This window comes from Enhydra lutris, unplaced genomic scaffold, assembly GCF_002288905.1.
Source record: "Enhydra lutris kenyoni isolate GAN:26980312 unplaced genomic scaffold, ASM228890v2 scaffoldscaffold13, whole genome shotgun sequence".
NCBI lineage: Eukaryota > Metazoa > Chordata > Mammalia > Carnivora > Mustelidae > Enhydra > Enhydra lutris.
Window position 1 is genome coordinate 39,270,529 of NW_019154097.1, and position 13,831 is coordinate 39,284,359.

General features: G+C 60.8%; 2 protein-coding genes across 4 annotated transcripts in view; one reads left to right on the forward strand and one right to left on the reverse strand.

Moving 5' to 3' along the window:
- Positions 1-901: 901 nt before the first annotated feature.
- On the reverse strand, positions 902-4,364 carry LOC111145791 (endothelial differentiation related factor 1). Of its 3 annotated transcripts, none has more exons than XM_022501006.1 (5): positions 4,188-4,364; positions 2,630-2,681; positions 2,136-2,296; positions 1,706-1,799; positions 902-1,145 (listed from the first exon to the last, which is right to left on the reverse strand). In XM_022501006.1, exons 1-5 carry the CDS (start codon positions 4,263-4,265, stop codon positions 1,084-1,086), a joined length of 447 nt encoding a protein of 148 aa, XP_022356714.1. In that variant the 5' UTR covers positions 4,266-4,364; the 3' UTR covers positions 902-1,083. The 3 variants fall into 3 exon arrangements, with proteins under 3 accessions (XP_022356714.1, XP_022356716.1, XP_022356715.1); XM_022501008.1 differs by having other exon boundaries at positions 2,199-2,296; positions 4,188-4,361; XM_022501007.1 differs by having other exon boundaries at positions 2,190-2,296; positions 4,188-4,361.
- A 9,274-nt stretch (positions 4,365-13,638) lies between these two features.
- Positions 13,639-13,831, forward strand: part of LOC111146100 (TNF receptor-associated factor 2) — a 23,453-nt gene continuing 23,260 nt past the window's right edge. Inside the window, exon 1 of the mRNA XM_022501488.1 lies at positions 13,639-13,647. The gene's annotated coding sequence lies outside the window, so the exon portion shown is untranslated. The remainder of the gene's footprint in view (positions 13,648-13,831) is intronic.

The window sequence follows — 13,831 nt, forward strand, 5'->3', positions numbered from 1 at the left end:
GGACAGGGAGAGACCCCCACAGTGCAGGCGACGGACCGAGGAGCAAACGCTTAACCGGGTATAAGGGGGCGTAGAGTGGGTCTGGGTGGTGGGGCGATGTTCTGCTGTGTCCACGATTCTAAATAAAGGTCTCACGTCCACTGTCCCACGGTAGAGGTCCTGTGTCATAAGGGCCCCCATGTCCACCATCCCATGGTCAAGTTGAGGTGGTCCCCAAAATGATGTGTCTCAAAGCACAGGTCACTCGGTGCCCTGTGATGCCGCTGAGGTTACTGGCAGGCAAGCTGGGGTTCCTGCTCTCCTCACAGGCTCTGAGAAGGAAGGCCACCCCCGTCTCTGAGCTGTCAGAGCCCCTGGTGTGCCACATACCCTCCCTAATAAAACGGAGCAGAATCTTTCCAACCCAGGAAGGGTCCCCCTGGGCACCCACACAGCCAGGTGCTCTCCTCCTACCTGCAGGAAGGCTCCCCTGCCTTGCCATCCCAGGCCACTGGAGAGCCCAAACCAGGGGAGCACACGGGTCTGGTGCCCCGAGGCAATGCCCACAAAGTGTCCCAGCAAAGGGTGACAAGGAAACAGCGCTGCAGAGTGACCTTCACGGTCCTCAGGCACCACCCCTCGCCAACACGGCATGTCACGAAACCCGTGTCTTCCTACGCTCTGGGCAAAGTGGCGCACTGAAGGCGTGGCAGACCACACTAGACGGCACCGACTCTCCGCCAGCAGGAAGCACAACCATCGTTTACTGGCTTCTCTGAAGGCCAGACTGGAGACAGCATCTGCTCTTCCCATCGGGTCACCCCACCCCACAGCCCCCGCCAGCGTGAGGTGGTCCCACTCAGAGCCCCCCGGGGAGTCACCCCAAGACCGGGCAGACACTGGGGATGAGAAGGAAAAAAGATCAGGAGAAGCAATACTTTGCAAGGTTTTGTTTGACAGCGGTATGGGGAGAGGGAGTTCCTGGGCAGGGCTGACGCCCCGCGTTCCGCTCGGCCACGTGAAGAGACCCACGCTGGCGCTGGTGGTCAAGGGGAACCAGCCAGACAAGATCAGCCGGAACGCACTGATTTCGAGGCTTTGTGTTCATTTCGCCCTTGGCCCCTTCTCAATCGGCTTCCCGATGTCCTTCCCCCGGAGCTTGAGGCCTGAAAGAGCCATTGGCCCACTCACCGCCGCGGCGGCCACTCCAGGACCCGAGAGGCAGGACAGCGGCACAGCGCTCCCAGCCATCACCCCCAAGGTGGCAGCAGCACCCACCCTACCCTTGAGCACCAGCCCCCCTCCTCCACAGGAAGGAGCCGGAGAGAGCAAGGAGGCCAAGGACCACCCCCTCCAGTCCTGGCTGGGCTCAGCCCACAGTCCGAGCGCCTGCTAACCTTCCAGAGTAGAGGGCAGCTGTCCCCTCCCAGAACTAGGGCTCCAGTGCTCTGGGAGCTCCACATGCTCGGTGCCACACTGACACCACGGGGTGGCCACTGAGCCCTCTATCCACAGGCCCAGAGGGCGCTGGCCAGCAACAAAGCAGGGGATAGAGGACACGTGCAAGCCAGGGCTGGGGGCGCACACGACACTCAGACAACAAACTTGGGAATTTCCTAAGGGTCTGGAGAATTCCGCAGCCTCGGGGGCCTTCCTGTGCTTGGCAGCTGCCCTGTACCTGGTCAGGCAGCAGCAGGGACCCGGTAAAGGACCAAAGGACACTCACCGATAGCTCTCTCGATTTTGCCCAGAACCTGGTTATTAGGAATGGCCCGTCCACTCTCGTAGTCTGCGATGACCTGCGGCTTCTCATTGATTTTCTAAAGAGACAGATTTTGCACACGACAACTCCAACAACAGCAGGTCACAACATAAGCATACAGCCAAGGCAGTCGCCACGAGCACCACCTTCCGTGGCAACACGTGCGCCAAGGGCCTTCCTAGGTGCCCGCCCTCAGAGGCCCCGGGGTCTGCACACGATGGAAGCTGTGCCACATTCAAGAGGAAGATGACAGCTGGCCCGATACAGCTTCCCCAGGGGCTCCCAGGGCCAAGCGCCACGGAAAGCCGCGCCCAGCCGCGTGGCAGTGCGTTCTGACCACCGACCTCCCTCCTGCCCAGCCGCAGCCTGGGAGGAAGGGCCCTGCCCTGCTCACCGTGGCCAAGTCCTTCTGTGTCAGCCCCTTGCTCTGCCGGCCCTGCTGGATCACCTTGCCCACCTCCAGGGTCACGCGATCGTGGTGCAGCTCCTCGGTCTCCCGGTCGAGCTTGGCCGTGTTCTTGGTGATCGAGTGCTGTCGGTTCTGCCCGGCGGCCCCTGCACCAGCACGAGGCGAAGGCACAGCACAGGGTTTGCCACGAGCCCCCAACAAAGCCAGTTCAGAACAGGAAGCAGGCCCACAGGCGGCCTGTGCCACAGTGACCAGGCACCAAAACACAGGGAACCCCACGGGCTTAAGAGCATGGGGCGCAGAACCTTGTGTGAGTTCTCGCCTGACTACACCCTGCACCGCTGCTCTGCTAAGACCCCAGCCCACCTCCAGCCCCCCGCAGCCGTCCCGACACCCCAGGGGCATGGCGGGTGTGCTGATGCCTGGTGCAGAGAGCGCCCGAGAGCACCCCGCGTTTGGTGAGGAAGCACGCAACTCACATTTCTTGGAAGTCTCCACATCCTCTCCTCGTCTCTGAGCCGCCAAGATGGCCTAAAAACGCGGACAGTTTCCGGTCAAAATCCGACCTGCAGACACCAGCGCCGGCTGCTGTGGGCCGGTCAGTCCGCTGTGGACGTCCAGGGCCTGTGCAGCTCAGGCGGCCTGGCCCACAGCTCGTGTCCTGAAGCTCTGTCCAAGCCAGACAAGCAAGGCCGAGTCGAAGGCCCGAGCTCAGCACACAAAACCCTCCGCCCTCCGGTACCACGAGCTGACGACGGATCTTCCGCAGAAGCAGCAAGGGACACCCAGAGCTGGCCGGCATCAGACTCCCCGGCCACTCCGACTCCTAACACGAGAGCCACGGCCCACGCCCCCGAACGTCGCCAGCAAGACCAACACCCTGTGACCTCCACCCGCCAAATGTTAGGAAGACGTACTTCCCGAATGGAACGCCTCACAGAGGCCACGGGGCCGAGACAGCGGTGGCACGTTCAGAGACACTCCCCACGCGTGTCCACGTGACTGCTAGCTCGTACTGCTAAGTTTCCTCGGGGAAAAAGGACAGTGGGTTTGGTTCTGACCCCGCAAGCGAGCAACTCAGGGCAGGTCAGGGAATGCCAGTTCCTGGGGCTGCAGCTAATCCGGGCCCAGACTGGGCAGGCGGGTATAGGCCCAAGGCCCCCCGAGGGTAGAAACTTAGCAGGGGGGCAATGACCAGCCCCTCCACACTTGCGTTGGACTCACACGTGAACTGTGGGTGGATAAGCCAAGCTAGGAACCTTCTCTCCCTCTCAGAGCCTGTCACCTTCGCTCCAGTGACCCAGAAGCAGAGTCCACCTGTGCCCTGGGTCTCTAGGCCACCTCGGTGCAAGGACAGGGGCTGCCCGCATCCCAAAACAGACCTCAGTGACGCTCCACAGCCAGCCTTGGGCGGGCCAAACACTGGCAGAGGAGATCCTGAGTGCACCAGGACGGCCCCGCCCCCTATCTGCACCCCAGTCCCTCTGGGGGTACTGCCCCTCCCCTGGGCCCCTGCTCACCCCATCCCCGCTGACACTGGCCACAAGCCCACCCCAGCCGCATTCAGAGCCTCCACCACCTGGGGCCTTACCTGGGCCTCCCCACCACGCACGCATCACTGGCCCCAAACACTGCTGGACCCTTCCACAGCCCTCCCGGGCCCAGCGGTCCACGCCCCCACCCCTGTCCTCCCACCACCCCACCGGCCCTCCCACGCTCTGCGCCCAGGCCCTCCCTTCTCCCTGGCCCCTGGCCTTTTCCCCCACCCGACCTCTGTCGCACACCGTCTCCGCCCGGCCATCTTCCCTGCCCCGGTCTCCGGCCTCCCATCCCGAGCGCCATGCCCTCACCCCCGGCCCTGGCTGGTCCCCCCAGCCTAGTCCTGGCCCACGCAGCCCCGGTCCCCAGCCTCGTCCCCGGCCCGGCCCCGCCCCGCCCCCCGCCCGCCCGCACCCGCACCTCCGGCCCCGCGCCCCGGCCCCGCCCCGCGTCCTCCGCCCGGCCGCCCTGAGTCCCGAGGCCCGCCCGGCGCCGCACCTGCTTGGACTTGGCCTGGGCGGCCGTGGGGCCCTTCTTGCGCAGCACCGTCACCGTGTCCCAGTCGCTCTCGGCCATGGCTGGCGGGCAGGTCCGGCGGTCCGTCCGGCGGCTCCGCGGCAGCTGCTGGAGACCCGGCGACGCGACGTCCCCTCGTCGCTCGGCCGCTTCCGGCGCCGGCCGCCGACCCGCCCCCGCCTCCCCATTGGCCGGCGGCCCGGGGGGGGGCGGGCACTTCCCGCGGCTCCCGCCCAATCCGCGCCCGGCTCGTCCCCGCGGCGGGCGGCGGGCGGCGCGCGACGTGGGGCGGGAGACGTCGGGGCCGCGCGCTGTCGGGGCGCCGAGGGGCGGTCGCGGGCGGGCGGGCGGGCGGGCGGTGGGGGAGCGGGGAGCCCCGCAGCGGAGCGGGGGCCTCGGAGGGGGTGCGGGGCGCCGAGGGGAGAGGGGGCATGGGGAGAGGAGAGGAGGAGGGGTGCGGTGCGGCCGCGCAAGGGAGAGGGTGCGGGTGGGAGGGGCCGGTGCTTGGGGGCGCGCCCGGAGGACGGGACCCCCGGAGACGCGGCCGGTGCAGAGGGGGCTGCAGGGGAGCTGCCGTGGACTCGGACGCAGGGTGCGTGTTCTGTGCGGCCGCCCCGCGTGCGCCCTGCAGTCGGGTCCCTGCCGTCGGGTCCGTGCCGCAGCGGGGCTGGGGCGGGCCTCGAGCCTGTGCACTTGGAACGGCTAAAAACACACGTAAAACCGTAAAAATAAGGTTCGTTACAAAAGTCAGTATTCTTCCGGAGCGTGTGTAGCTCGTGTGACCTTCGAAACGCGCCTCCCTTTCCCCTACAGTAGTGGACAGCCCTTCGCGGTAACGGATGTACAGAAGGTCTGACCCGCACCACAGGCATCACAGAATTTGAGAAAAAAATAACATTCGTGTGAATTTACAAGTGCGTCTCCTTCACGCTTTTGCTTACGTTTTCGGGTGCATTCTCCTTGGACGCCACGTCATGACTTTGCGGAACTGTTCTGTGAAAAACCAGGACTGCTCAGACACTTCCCCAGGGCGCTTGGTAGGATCTGTATCCAATGCTGGTCCTGACGTTGGTTTGGGTGACACCTGGGGCTCCGCACAGAAGCTCCTCCAGGATGATGCTCCACGGATAGAAGTCTGATGAGTGCAGTCCGCGCCCAGACAGAAGAAAGGTGAACGGTATATTACGTCGTACCTACTGGTTATGGAACTACTTATCAGAGGAGACGGCTTCTGGTTTACCCTGCTGTTGGGGAGAACCAAGTCCTCCGCTCCCAATTCGCAGACTGATTTCTGATTCACACCACAAATCTTGTGTCTTCCTCACGTCCACGTGCTTATGCTGTGCAGGGGGTAATTGGCAGCCACAGAAGACCACCCACCCCAGGAAAGGCAGGCAAGACTGAGCATCATAAAACATCCCATAAACCCCAGCTAAGCACATCCCCACTCAAGGTTGCCCTATGGGGTCCCAAAAGCGCTTGTGATCGGCCAGAAAGAGGGACGAAGAAACAGTCCACGTGAAAAGAGGCTGTGGTCTTAACTAATGGTGGTTAAAATAAGTCCAGGAGCTTCACCGACATTTGGCCATGTGAACCCACTGCTGGAATCTCAGCAGGAGACGTTGCATCAGCTCCATAATGTTGCAACTGCCCTGCTTGGCTCAGACCCAGAGAACAATTACCTAGACCTCCGTGTCCTCTGTCTGTGCGGGGGTCTGCCATCTAGCCTTTGGTCAGGATGCCAGGCCTGAGGCTGCAAAGACTTCCAGTGCCTCTGTCCTTGTGGCGCTCTCTCTGAGCAGGACACGGGCGATGCAGGTGTCTGTACCCCACCCCCAACACCTATGCTTACCTGTGCACACCCTCTCCTGGCTCTGGGTGCTTCCCATTTCCTCAGCGTCCCGGGACGAGTAGCCTCAGGCATGCAGCTGTAGCAGGTGTCAGGAGAACCAGCTCTAGGAGCGTCCATATTCCCTCCAGGGCTGCCACGCCAGTCACGTTAATGACCCCTCTGCCCGCGTCGTTTGCAGTAAGCAGTCTACCGGTGGGGCGCCTGCGTGGCTCAGTGGGTTAAGCCTCTGCGTTCGGCTCAGGTCATGATCCCAGGGTCCTGGGATCGAGCCCCGCATCGGGCTCTCTGCTCAGCGGGGAGCCTGCTTCCTCCTCTCTCTCTGCCTGCCTCTCTGCCTACTTGTGATCTCTGTCAAATAAATAAAATCTTTAAAAAAAAAAAAAGGCAGTCTACCAGTGTTACCCATTTACCTTCATACACGGAGACGAGCAAACAGTTCTGATGCCTTCTGGAAGGCAAAAATCTGAGCGGTTTCTGCATTTCTAATATAAAGTTTAAACATTGTATCCCTAGTGAAAAACTAGCACTAAGTGTTACCAACTAGTCTAGTAAAATGTCATGAATGTGAGAGTCTGCACACCTCAAGAAGGAAGGATTATTCACACATCTCAGGACTATCCACAGTTAGGGGCAGACGCTAAGGTGTTTCTGTGATTCCCCCTCCTGGCAGTCCAGCCTTTGTGCGAGCCCCTCCCCCCCAAAATATCTTTTTTTACTGTAGTCAAATACACTTAACATGAAGTTACCATCTTCACGATTTTGAGCGTACAGCTTAGTATTAGATATACTTGTGCTGTTGGGAAACCGTCCCTATCCATCAATGCCATGACTTCGTTTTGTAGACCTGAAGCTCTGTCCCCCTTCGCTAACTTCTCATCCTGCATGCCCCCCACCCTCCCACAAGCCCTTGGCACCCACCATTCTACCTTCTGCGATTCCAGCAAGTGGAATCCTTCAGTATTTGCCCTGTTGTGACTGGCTCTCTTAGCAGTGTCCTCAAGGCTCACAGGTCTCAGAACAGGTGTCAGACCCTCCTTCCTTACTGTGGGGGACACTATTCCATTGCCTGTACAGTCCTCGTTCTGTCCATCTGTCCACCCACGGGCACTGGCTGCTTCCCCCATTAGCTCTTATGAATAGGGGTAGAATTTCATGATGTGGTTTTCTACCCCAATCATTTGCTCAGCACTTTGGGCCTTCCGAGTTTAGAAAATAATGCCCTTTGGTTTGCGGATATTTTCTTGTGTTATTTTTCTTTTTTAATAACATCTTCTCTCTTGTCAGCTTCCACTCCCAGGCACCCCTGTCGCTAGGATGTTAGAGTCCATCACTGAGACCCTAATGTTCTTTTTTTTTTTTTTAAGATTTTATTTATTTGACAGAGAGAGAGAGAGATCACAAGTAGGCATAGAGGCAGGCAGAGAGAGAGGTGAGGAAGCAGGCTCCCTGCGGAGCAGAGAGCCCAATGCAGGGCTTGATCCCAGGACCCTGAGATCATGACCTGAGCTGAAGGCAGAAGCTTTAACCCACTGAGCCATCCAGGCGCCCCGAGACCCTAATGTTCTTGTTTCTATTTTTTTTAAAGATTTTATTTATTAATTTGACAGAGATCACAAGTAGGCAGAGAGGCAGACAGAGAGAGAGGCGGAAGCAGACTCTCCACTGAGCAGAGAGCCCGATGCGGGGCTCGATCCCAGGACCCTGAGATCATGACCTGAGCTGAAGGCAGAGGCTTAACCCACTGAGCCACCCAGGCGCCCCCTCTTGTTTCTATTTTTAAATTCCCTTTCAGGGACATCCAGGTGGCTCAGTCGGTGAAGCATCTGCCTTTGGCTCAGGTCATGATCCAGGGGTCCTGGGATCGAACCCCTGCTCAGCGGAGAGCCTTCTTCTCTCTCTCCCTCTGCCCCTCCCCCTGCTTGTGCCCTCTCTTGCTCGCTCTCGCTCTATCTCTAATAAACAAATAAAATCTTTTAAAAAATAAGAATAAAAAAAAAAAAAAAGAGGGCTCCCGGGTGGCTCAGTGGGTTAAGCCTCTGCCTTCAGCTCAGGTCATGATCTCAGGGTCCTGGGATGGAGCCCCGCATTGGGCTCTCTGCTCAGCAGGGAACCTGCATCCTCCTCCCTCTCTCTCTGCCTGCCTCTCTGCCTGCTTGTGATCTCCCTGTCTGTCAAATAAATAAATAAAAATCTTAAAAAAAAAAGAGAGAGAGAGACCACATCCATGTGGTGACAGCATCTGAGTGACTTTCCAGCTGCCGAGATGTCTGGAAGCCAGGAGGACGGGCTGTGTTTACGGAGACACGGGCGGAAGCACAATTCTAGAACGCAGTGAAAGCCGCATCTCTGGGACCCCTGCCAAATGTATCTTTCATAAGGTCATCCCTAGTCCGTGGCTTTGCGTGAAATTACCAGAATTCAGTTTAATAAAAAGTGTCCTTTGACCAACAATGGGCAGAAATAGATGGCACATGTGGCTGGCTGTGTACTGAATGTGACAAGGAGAAAAGGATCGATCACGACAAAACCGTTGTCAAATTTGCAGACATTGAGCCTCAAAAACAGAGACTGGGCCCTAACACTCACTACTGTGGAAAGACTTGTGTTGGTATAAGTATTCCCTTGTTTCTGAGAAAATACAACAAAGTAAAGAAAGTTTTAATCCATCATTTTTTCCTTGTTTATACTTTCTGTTGACTATATTTGCTTTCTTTTTTGCTGGCACAACCGTGTACGTGAAGTTCAGACAAAGCACATTTTTACTGCTTTGTCTTTCGGCCACTGTCCTCTCTGAACACGCGTGGTGGTGTGGAGGGGGCACTGAGAAGGACCCATCCAGCCAGCCGTTAGTGAGGACTGGGGAGGCCCGTGTGCGGGAGAAGGCAGGGCTGTGACCCCGGGAGGGAGCAGGGGCCACAAGACTGCGCACCGGGAAGCGACTCGCTTCAGCCCCAGTCAGGCTCCGCAGGAGGGCGGCGGGGCATTGGGGAGAGAAGGGAGGCCGCGGGCCGGAGCGGGGGTGCTGATGGGTGTGGCCCGGGGTCGGGGAAGCAAGGAGGGCCGGCGGACAGGCGGGAGGGCCAGCGGTGGGGGTGCCCGCCAGGCCCAAGCAGGCTGAGTCCCGGACCAGGGTTCGAGCCCCAGGGCGGAGGTAGCGGCGGGGGCCCAGGCTAGCCCGCGTGGCAGGGCGGACAGAGGCCCGGAGGGACACTTGGAGCCTCCCAGACACCGGGCTGGGGGCCTTGGCCAAGCGATCGCCTTGGCGGGTCCGGGTGTGAGCGAAGCTGTGCACGCACGGCTGGCCGGTGTGAAGCGAGGCGGTGTCCGCAAAGCCCCCGCGGAGAGCAGGTGCGCGGGGCTCCCGGCCCGGCGGCAGTTCCGGCGGAGGCCGGCAGGCGGCGAGCGCAGACCGGCGGCGGCGCCCGTGTGCGCGGGGCGAGGAGGGCGAGGACCCGGGTAGTGCGGTTTAGCTCCGCAGGTGGCCCCTGGGACCTGCGCTCCGTCCAGCCGTTACCGACCATGCCTTCAGCTATCCAACAAGAACAAGCCAGGAACTGAGCCCCGAATGAGGCCAAAGGGACCACCGACCTCCAGGGACCCACATCTGGGGGAGGAGAGAAACTCAGCACTGATTGTAGTCACATGGGGCACGGGAAAGGGAACCCTCTTAACACAAGGCCGCCAGGTGAGAGACTCATCTTTATCTGGAGACCTGAGGACCTCCAGAAGCCCCAGGCAGATGCCAAGTACCTGGGAGAGGCAGGGAGCTGGTCCATGGGAGGGTCTGGCTGGTGCAAAGGCCCCGGGAGCCAGGTCTGCCTGGTGGGCAGAGGCTAGGGATGGCCTGGGCATTTTTCTTTAGGTATCTCTACACCCAACATGGGTCTCAAACGCACAACCCCAAGATCAAGAGTCACATGCTCCACTGACTGAGCCACCCAGCTGCCCTGAGCCTGGGCATTTTTTAATTCTGCATGTGAGGTTGTCGCCTGGGCCTTTGGCTTTGGGGTATGGTGCAGCATTTGCGTTCTGAGGTTGGCTGAAGGAAGGAGGGTGTTAAATGGAGTAGGGAACGAGCTGCTTCTGGGTGGGGGAATTTGGGGTGATCTTTGCTTTCTTCGTGGTACTTTCCTGTGTTTTCCAGAGCTTCTGAAGTGAGCTTCTGTTGCCTAAAACACAAATGTTTTTCAATCAGTTATAACATCAGGTGGGGAGGGTGTATAGTGAACATGTCCCTTCCTCTTCTCTCCTCACCACTGTTAGGACTTTCTGCGCATCTCTCCAAGTCCACAGAGTACAAATGGCCACGGAGACGGTGGTCCATGTCTGCCAGCAGAGGACGCTGTGTCCCACGCGTGTTGGTCACCACCATGCCTTCTCCACCAGCAGCGTTCAGCACAGGCTCCCATGGCTGGGGCCAGCTCCAGGCTGGCCCTTCAAGACACCTTTGTGGGGGGGAGGCTGGCATCCTCCTCACTGCAGTTCTGGAACGCCCCCAGGATGAGCCTGTCCCAGCGCTGGCTGCTGACCTCGGGGCCTTGTGTGTTTCTCCTTTTTGAGGGGGTTGCCCTGGGGGAGGGCTGGCTCTCCCGCCACTTTGTGGGCGGGGGAGCCCCCCTTGGCAGGCCTTCTGGAAAGGCGCTGTCAGATGACCGCACAGTGAGAGCAAAACCAGCTTCCTTCAGAAGCTGCGGGCCCAGGCTCACCTTCACAGATCTGAGAATTGAGCGGAGGAGAGGGATGGGCGGTTAGGTCCAGAGCCAGGCTGCGGGGGCTGAGTGCGCCTGTCCACGCGGGGCAAACTCTGCCGAGCAGGGGTCCCTCCTGCGGGGACAGAACTGGGCACATGAGGGGCATCCTGTGTCCGGGGTCCTGAGCGGGGCAGAGGGGTCAGCTTTCCTGCCTCAGGCTCTGTGTGCCAGCGGCTGCCTGAGGGAGGAAAGGATAAGAGGAGAGGGCCTCTGAAGAGGGTGGGATGCCCTGGTGGGAGAGGAGGGGCAGCAGGCATTGGGAAGCCTCCCTGGGGCACAGGTGACACTCTGGGAAGGGGAAACAGAACGGGTGGGGACAGACTGCCGGCCCTCGAGAGCCATCGGGCCTCAGGAAGAGCGGATGTGGGAGGCCGCAGACCCGGTGTCGGCCGCAGTTGGACCCCAATGTGCAGCCAGGTCCATGCCTCTCTCGGGGCGGGGGTGCGCGGAGGCCCAGGACAGCGGCCCTCTGCTGCCTCTGGACCCCAGCCTTCAGTGGGAGCACGAGGTGGGCCCTCCCAGTCTGCTCGGGGCTGCCCCAGGCCCTCCCAAGGCCCTCCCACTGCAGCTGCCTTGGGTGGAGTTTTGCTTTCTTTTTGGCAGGAAGGAACCTGAGTGGGAATCCCCTGAGCTGCCTGACGACCAGAGTGAGTCACCCCTTTCCAGCCAGCCAGGACCGAGGTGTCACCCGGGCTGAGCGGGCCGTGGGGGCGGGTGGGCCACTTCCCCGTCTGGGCGAGGCTGGGGCGTCCTCTCCCGTTATCAGCTCTGCATGCCTCAGAGGCCTGTCATCAGAATCAAATTTTTTAAAATGTGTGTGTGTGAAAAATCCTTGGAAACAGCAAAGTCAAAGAGCATTTTCCTGCTGAAACCACTGGCAGGTCCTTTAAGATTGGTCCAGCCCTGCAGTGGCTGAGGTCTACAAGTGGCAGCCCGACCAGGAGGCAGGAACTTTGCCAGAGAAATCTCTTCTGGACTCGGGGCCAGGCCGAGGTGGCCACACGGTCCCCGATTCTGGAAGAGCGGGGTCTGACACTTTCTGGGAGCCACCACAGAAGGTAGGCAGACAGCTCCCCGATTTCACCCTGAAGGAAGGGGCGGGGAGGGACACTGCTGCTGGTGAACCTCCTCTTTGTAACAAGAACCATTTCCTTCCCAGCTGCGGGTGCGTTCCCAGGACAGCCTTGGCATCCCAGATGCTGGGAGGAACTCAGTTAGTTACGGGATTTGGACGAAACCTCACCGAACCTGTAAGTCGGCCTGGGGAGGTGCTTGTGGCAAACTCAGCCCCGAAGTTCGTGGAGCCACCGCCCGAGTTCAAACAGAGGCAGGGTGGCCTAGTGGGTGAGTCCGAGGACGTGGTTTGGGAAAGGGGCATTCAGACTCCAGACCAAGTAGTGTTGATGCACCATGTCAGCATTTGCGGACCAAGCGCAGAGCCCTTACATCACAACACTGCAAAGCCTGCCTCTTTTTTGGGTTTGTTTTGTTTTAAAGAATTTATTTATTGGACAGAGAGAGGGAGAGCGCGCGCGCACAAGCAGGTGGAGTGGTAGGGAGAGGGAGAAGCAGACTCCCCACCCAAGAGAGAGGCAGAGAGCCTGCAGTGGGGCTCCATCCCAGACCCTGGGATCATGACCCGAGCCGAAGGCAGACGCTCAACCACCGAGTCACCCTGGCGCGCGTGTTCTTCCATTCGTTCCCTCCCCAAGTGTTCCTGTTGCTCAGATGATCCCCCCAGAGTGGGGTGCTGAACGTGCCAGGTGACATGGGGTAAAGACTCTCACCTCTCTGAGTTTTCATTTCTCTTCCTGCAAAATGCAGGGAGCAGGGGCGCCTGGGGGGCTCAGTGGGTTAAAGCCTCTGCCTTCTGCTCAGTTCATGATCTCAGGGTCCTGGGTCTCTGCTTAGCAGGGAATCTGCTTCCCCCCTCTCTGCCTGCCTCTCTGCCGACCTGTGATCTCCGTCTGTCAAATAAATAAATTAAATCTTTAAAAAGAAACGCAGGGAGCAGCTGCCAACCCCGAGCCCTGGTACGAGCTGAGACGGGATTCTCTTAGGTGCTCAGCAGAACCGTGCGCAGGGGGAGATGGTCTCCTCTGGCAGGTCCAGAGCAGCCTGGCCTCGGGTCACACACGCAGGGGCAGCGACGGGGTCCGCGCTCAGCTCCCTTCCTGTGCCCGCCGCGGTTCATGGGTCTGCGGGCGCTGGGTCGTGCGTTTTCGGCTTCGATTGGTCGAAAGATTCGCACAAGTAACCCCCCACTTAAAATCACGTTAAAAGGTGCAATTCCGCGGCATTTGAACATTCCTGGCGGGACTTCGGGACAGGGGGACCGCGGTCCGTCCTGCTGCGTACGAGCGCGGGGCTCCGCAGACTCTCCGCACGCCTAACGCCCGCTGGGGCCTGTGCTGGGCCACGCTCCGGGGAGGGGCAGGCGCTGCCGCGGCGCCCACGGGCCCGGCTCCCGGGAGCGGAGGCGCCCACTAGGGCTGCCCGCAGGAGGCCCGCTGCCCGCCGTGCGAGGACCCCGCAGCAGCCGAACAACTGCGGGAACCGACCCGGGGCTCAACTTAAGTGCTCCGGTCGCGGCGGCTCCAGCCAATCGGCGCCCGCTGCGGCCTCCGGCGCGCTCCTGATAGGGTCTGGCGTCAGTCCGTCGGGGGGGCGGGCCGAGACGGAGGGCGGGGGCGAGACCTGGCCAATCGGCGCCTGCTGCGGCTCTCTGGGCGCTCCCGGTAGGCCCCTGCGCCCGTCAGTCAGGCTGGCTCGGGGGGCGGGTCCGCAGCGGCGGCGGCGGCTGGGCGGGCGCGCAGTTCCGGGCGCGCGGCGACCGTTGGTGAGTGGCGCTGTGGGGGTCGGGGGTTGCGGGTCGCGGGTCGCGGGGGCGGCGGGGGCCGGGGCGGCGGGGCCGGGGCGGCGGGCGCGCGCGGAGCCGGGGAGTCGGGGCTGGCGCGCAGGGTCGCCGCCCCGCGGGCCCGAGGGGGTTTCTCGGAGCTGGGCCGCCCGGACACCCAAAGTCC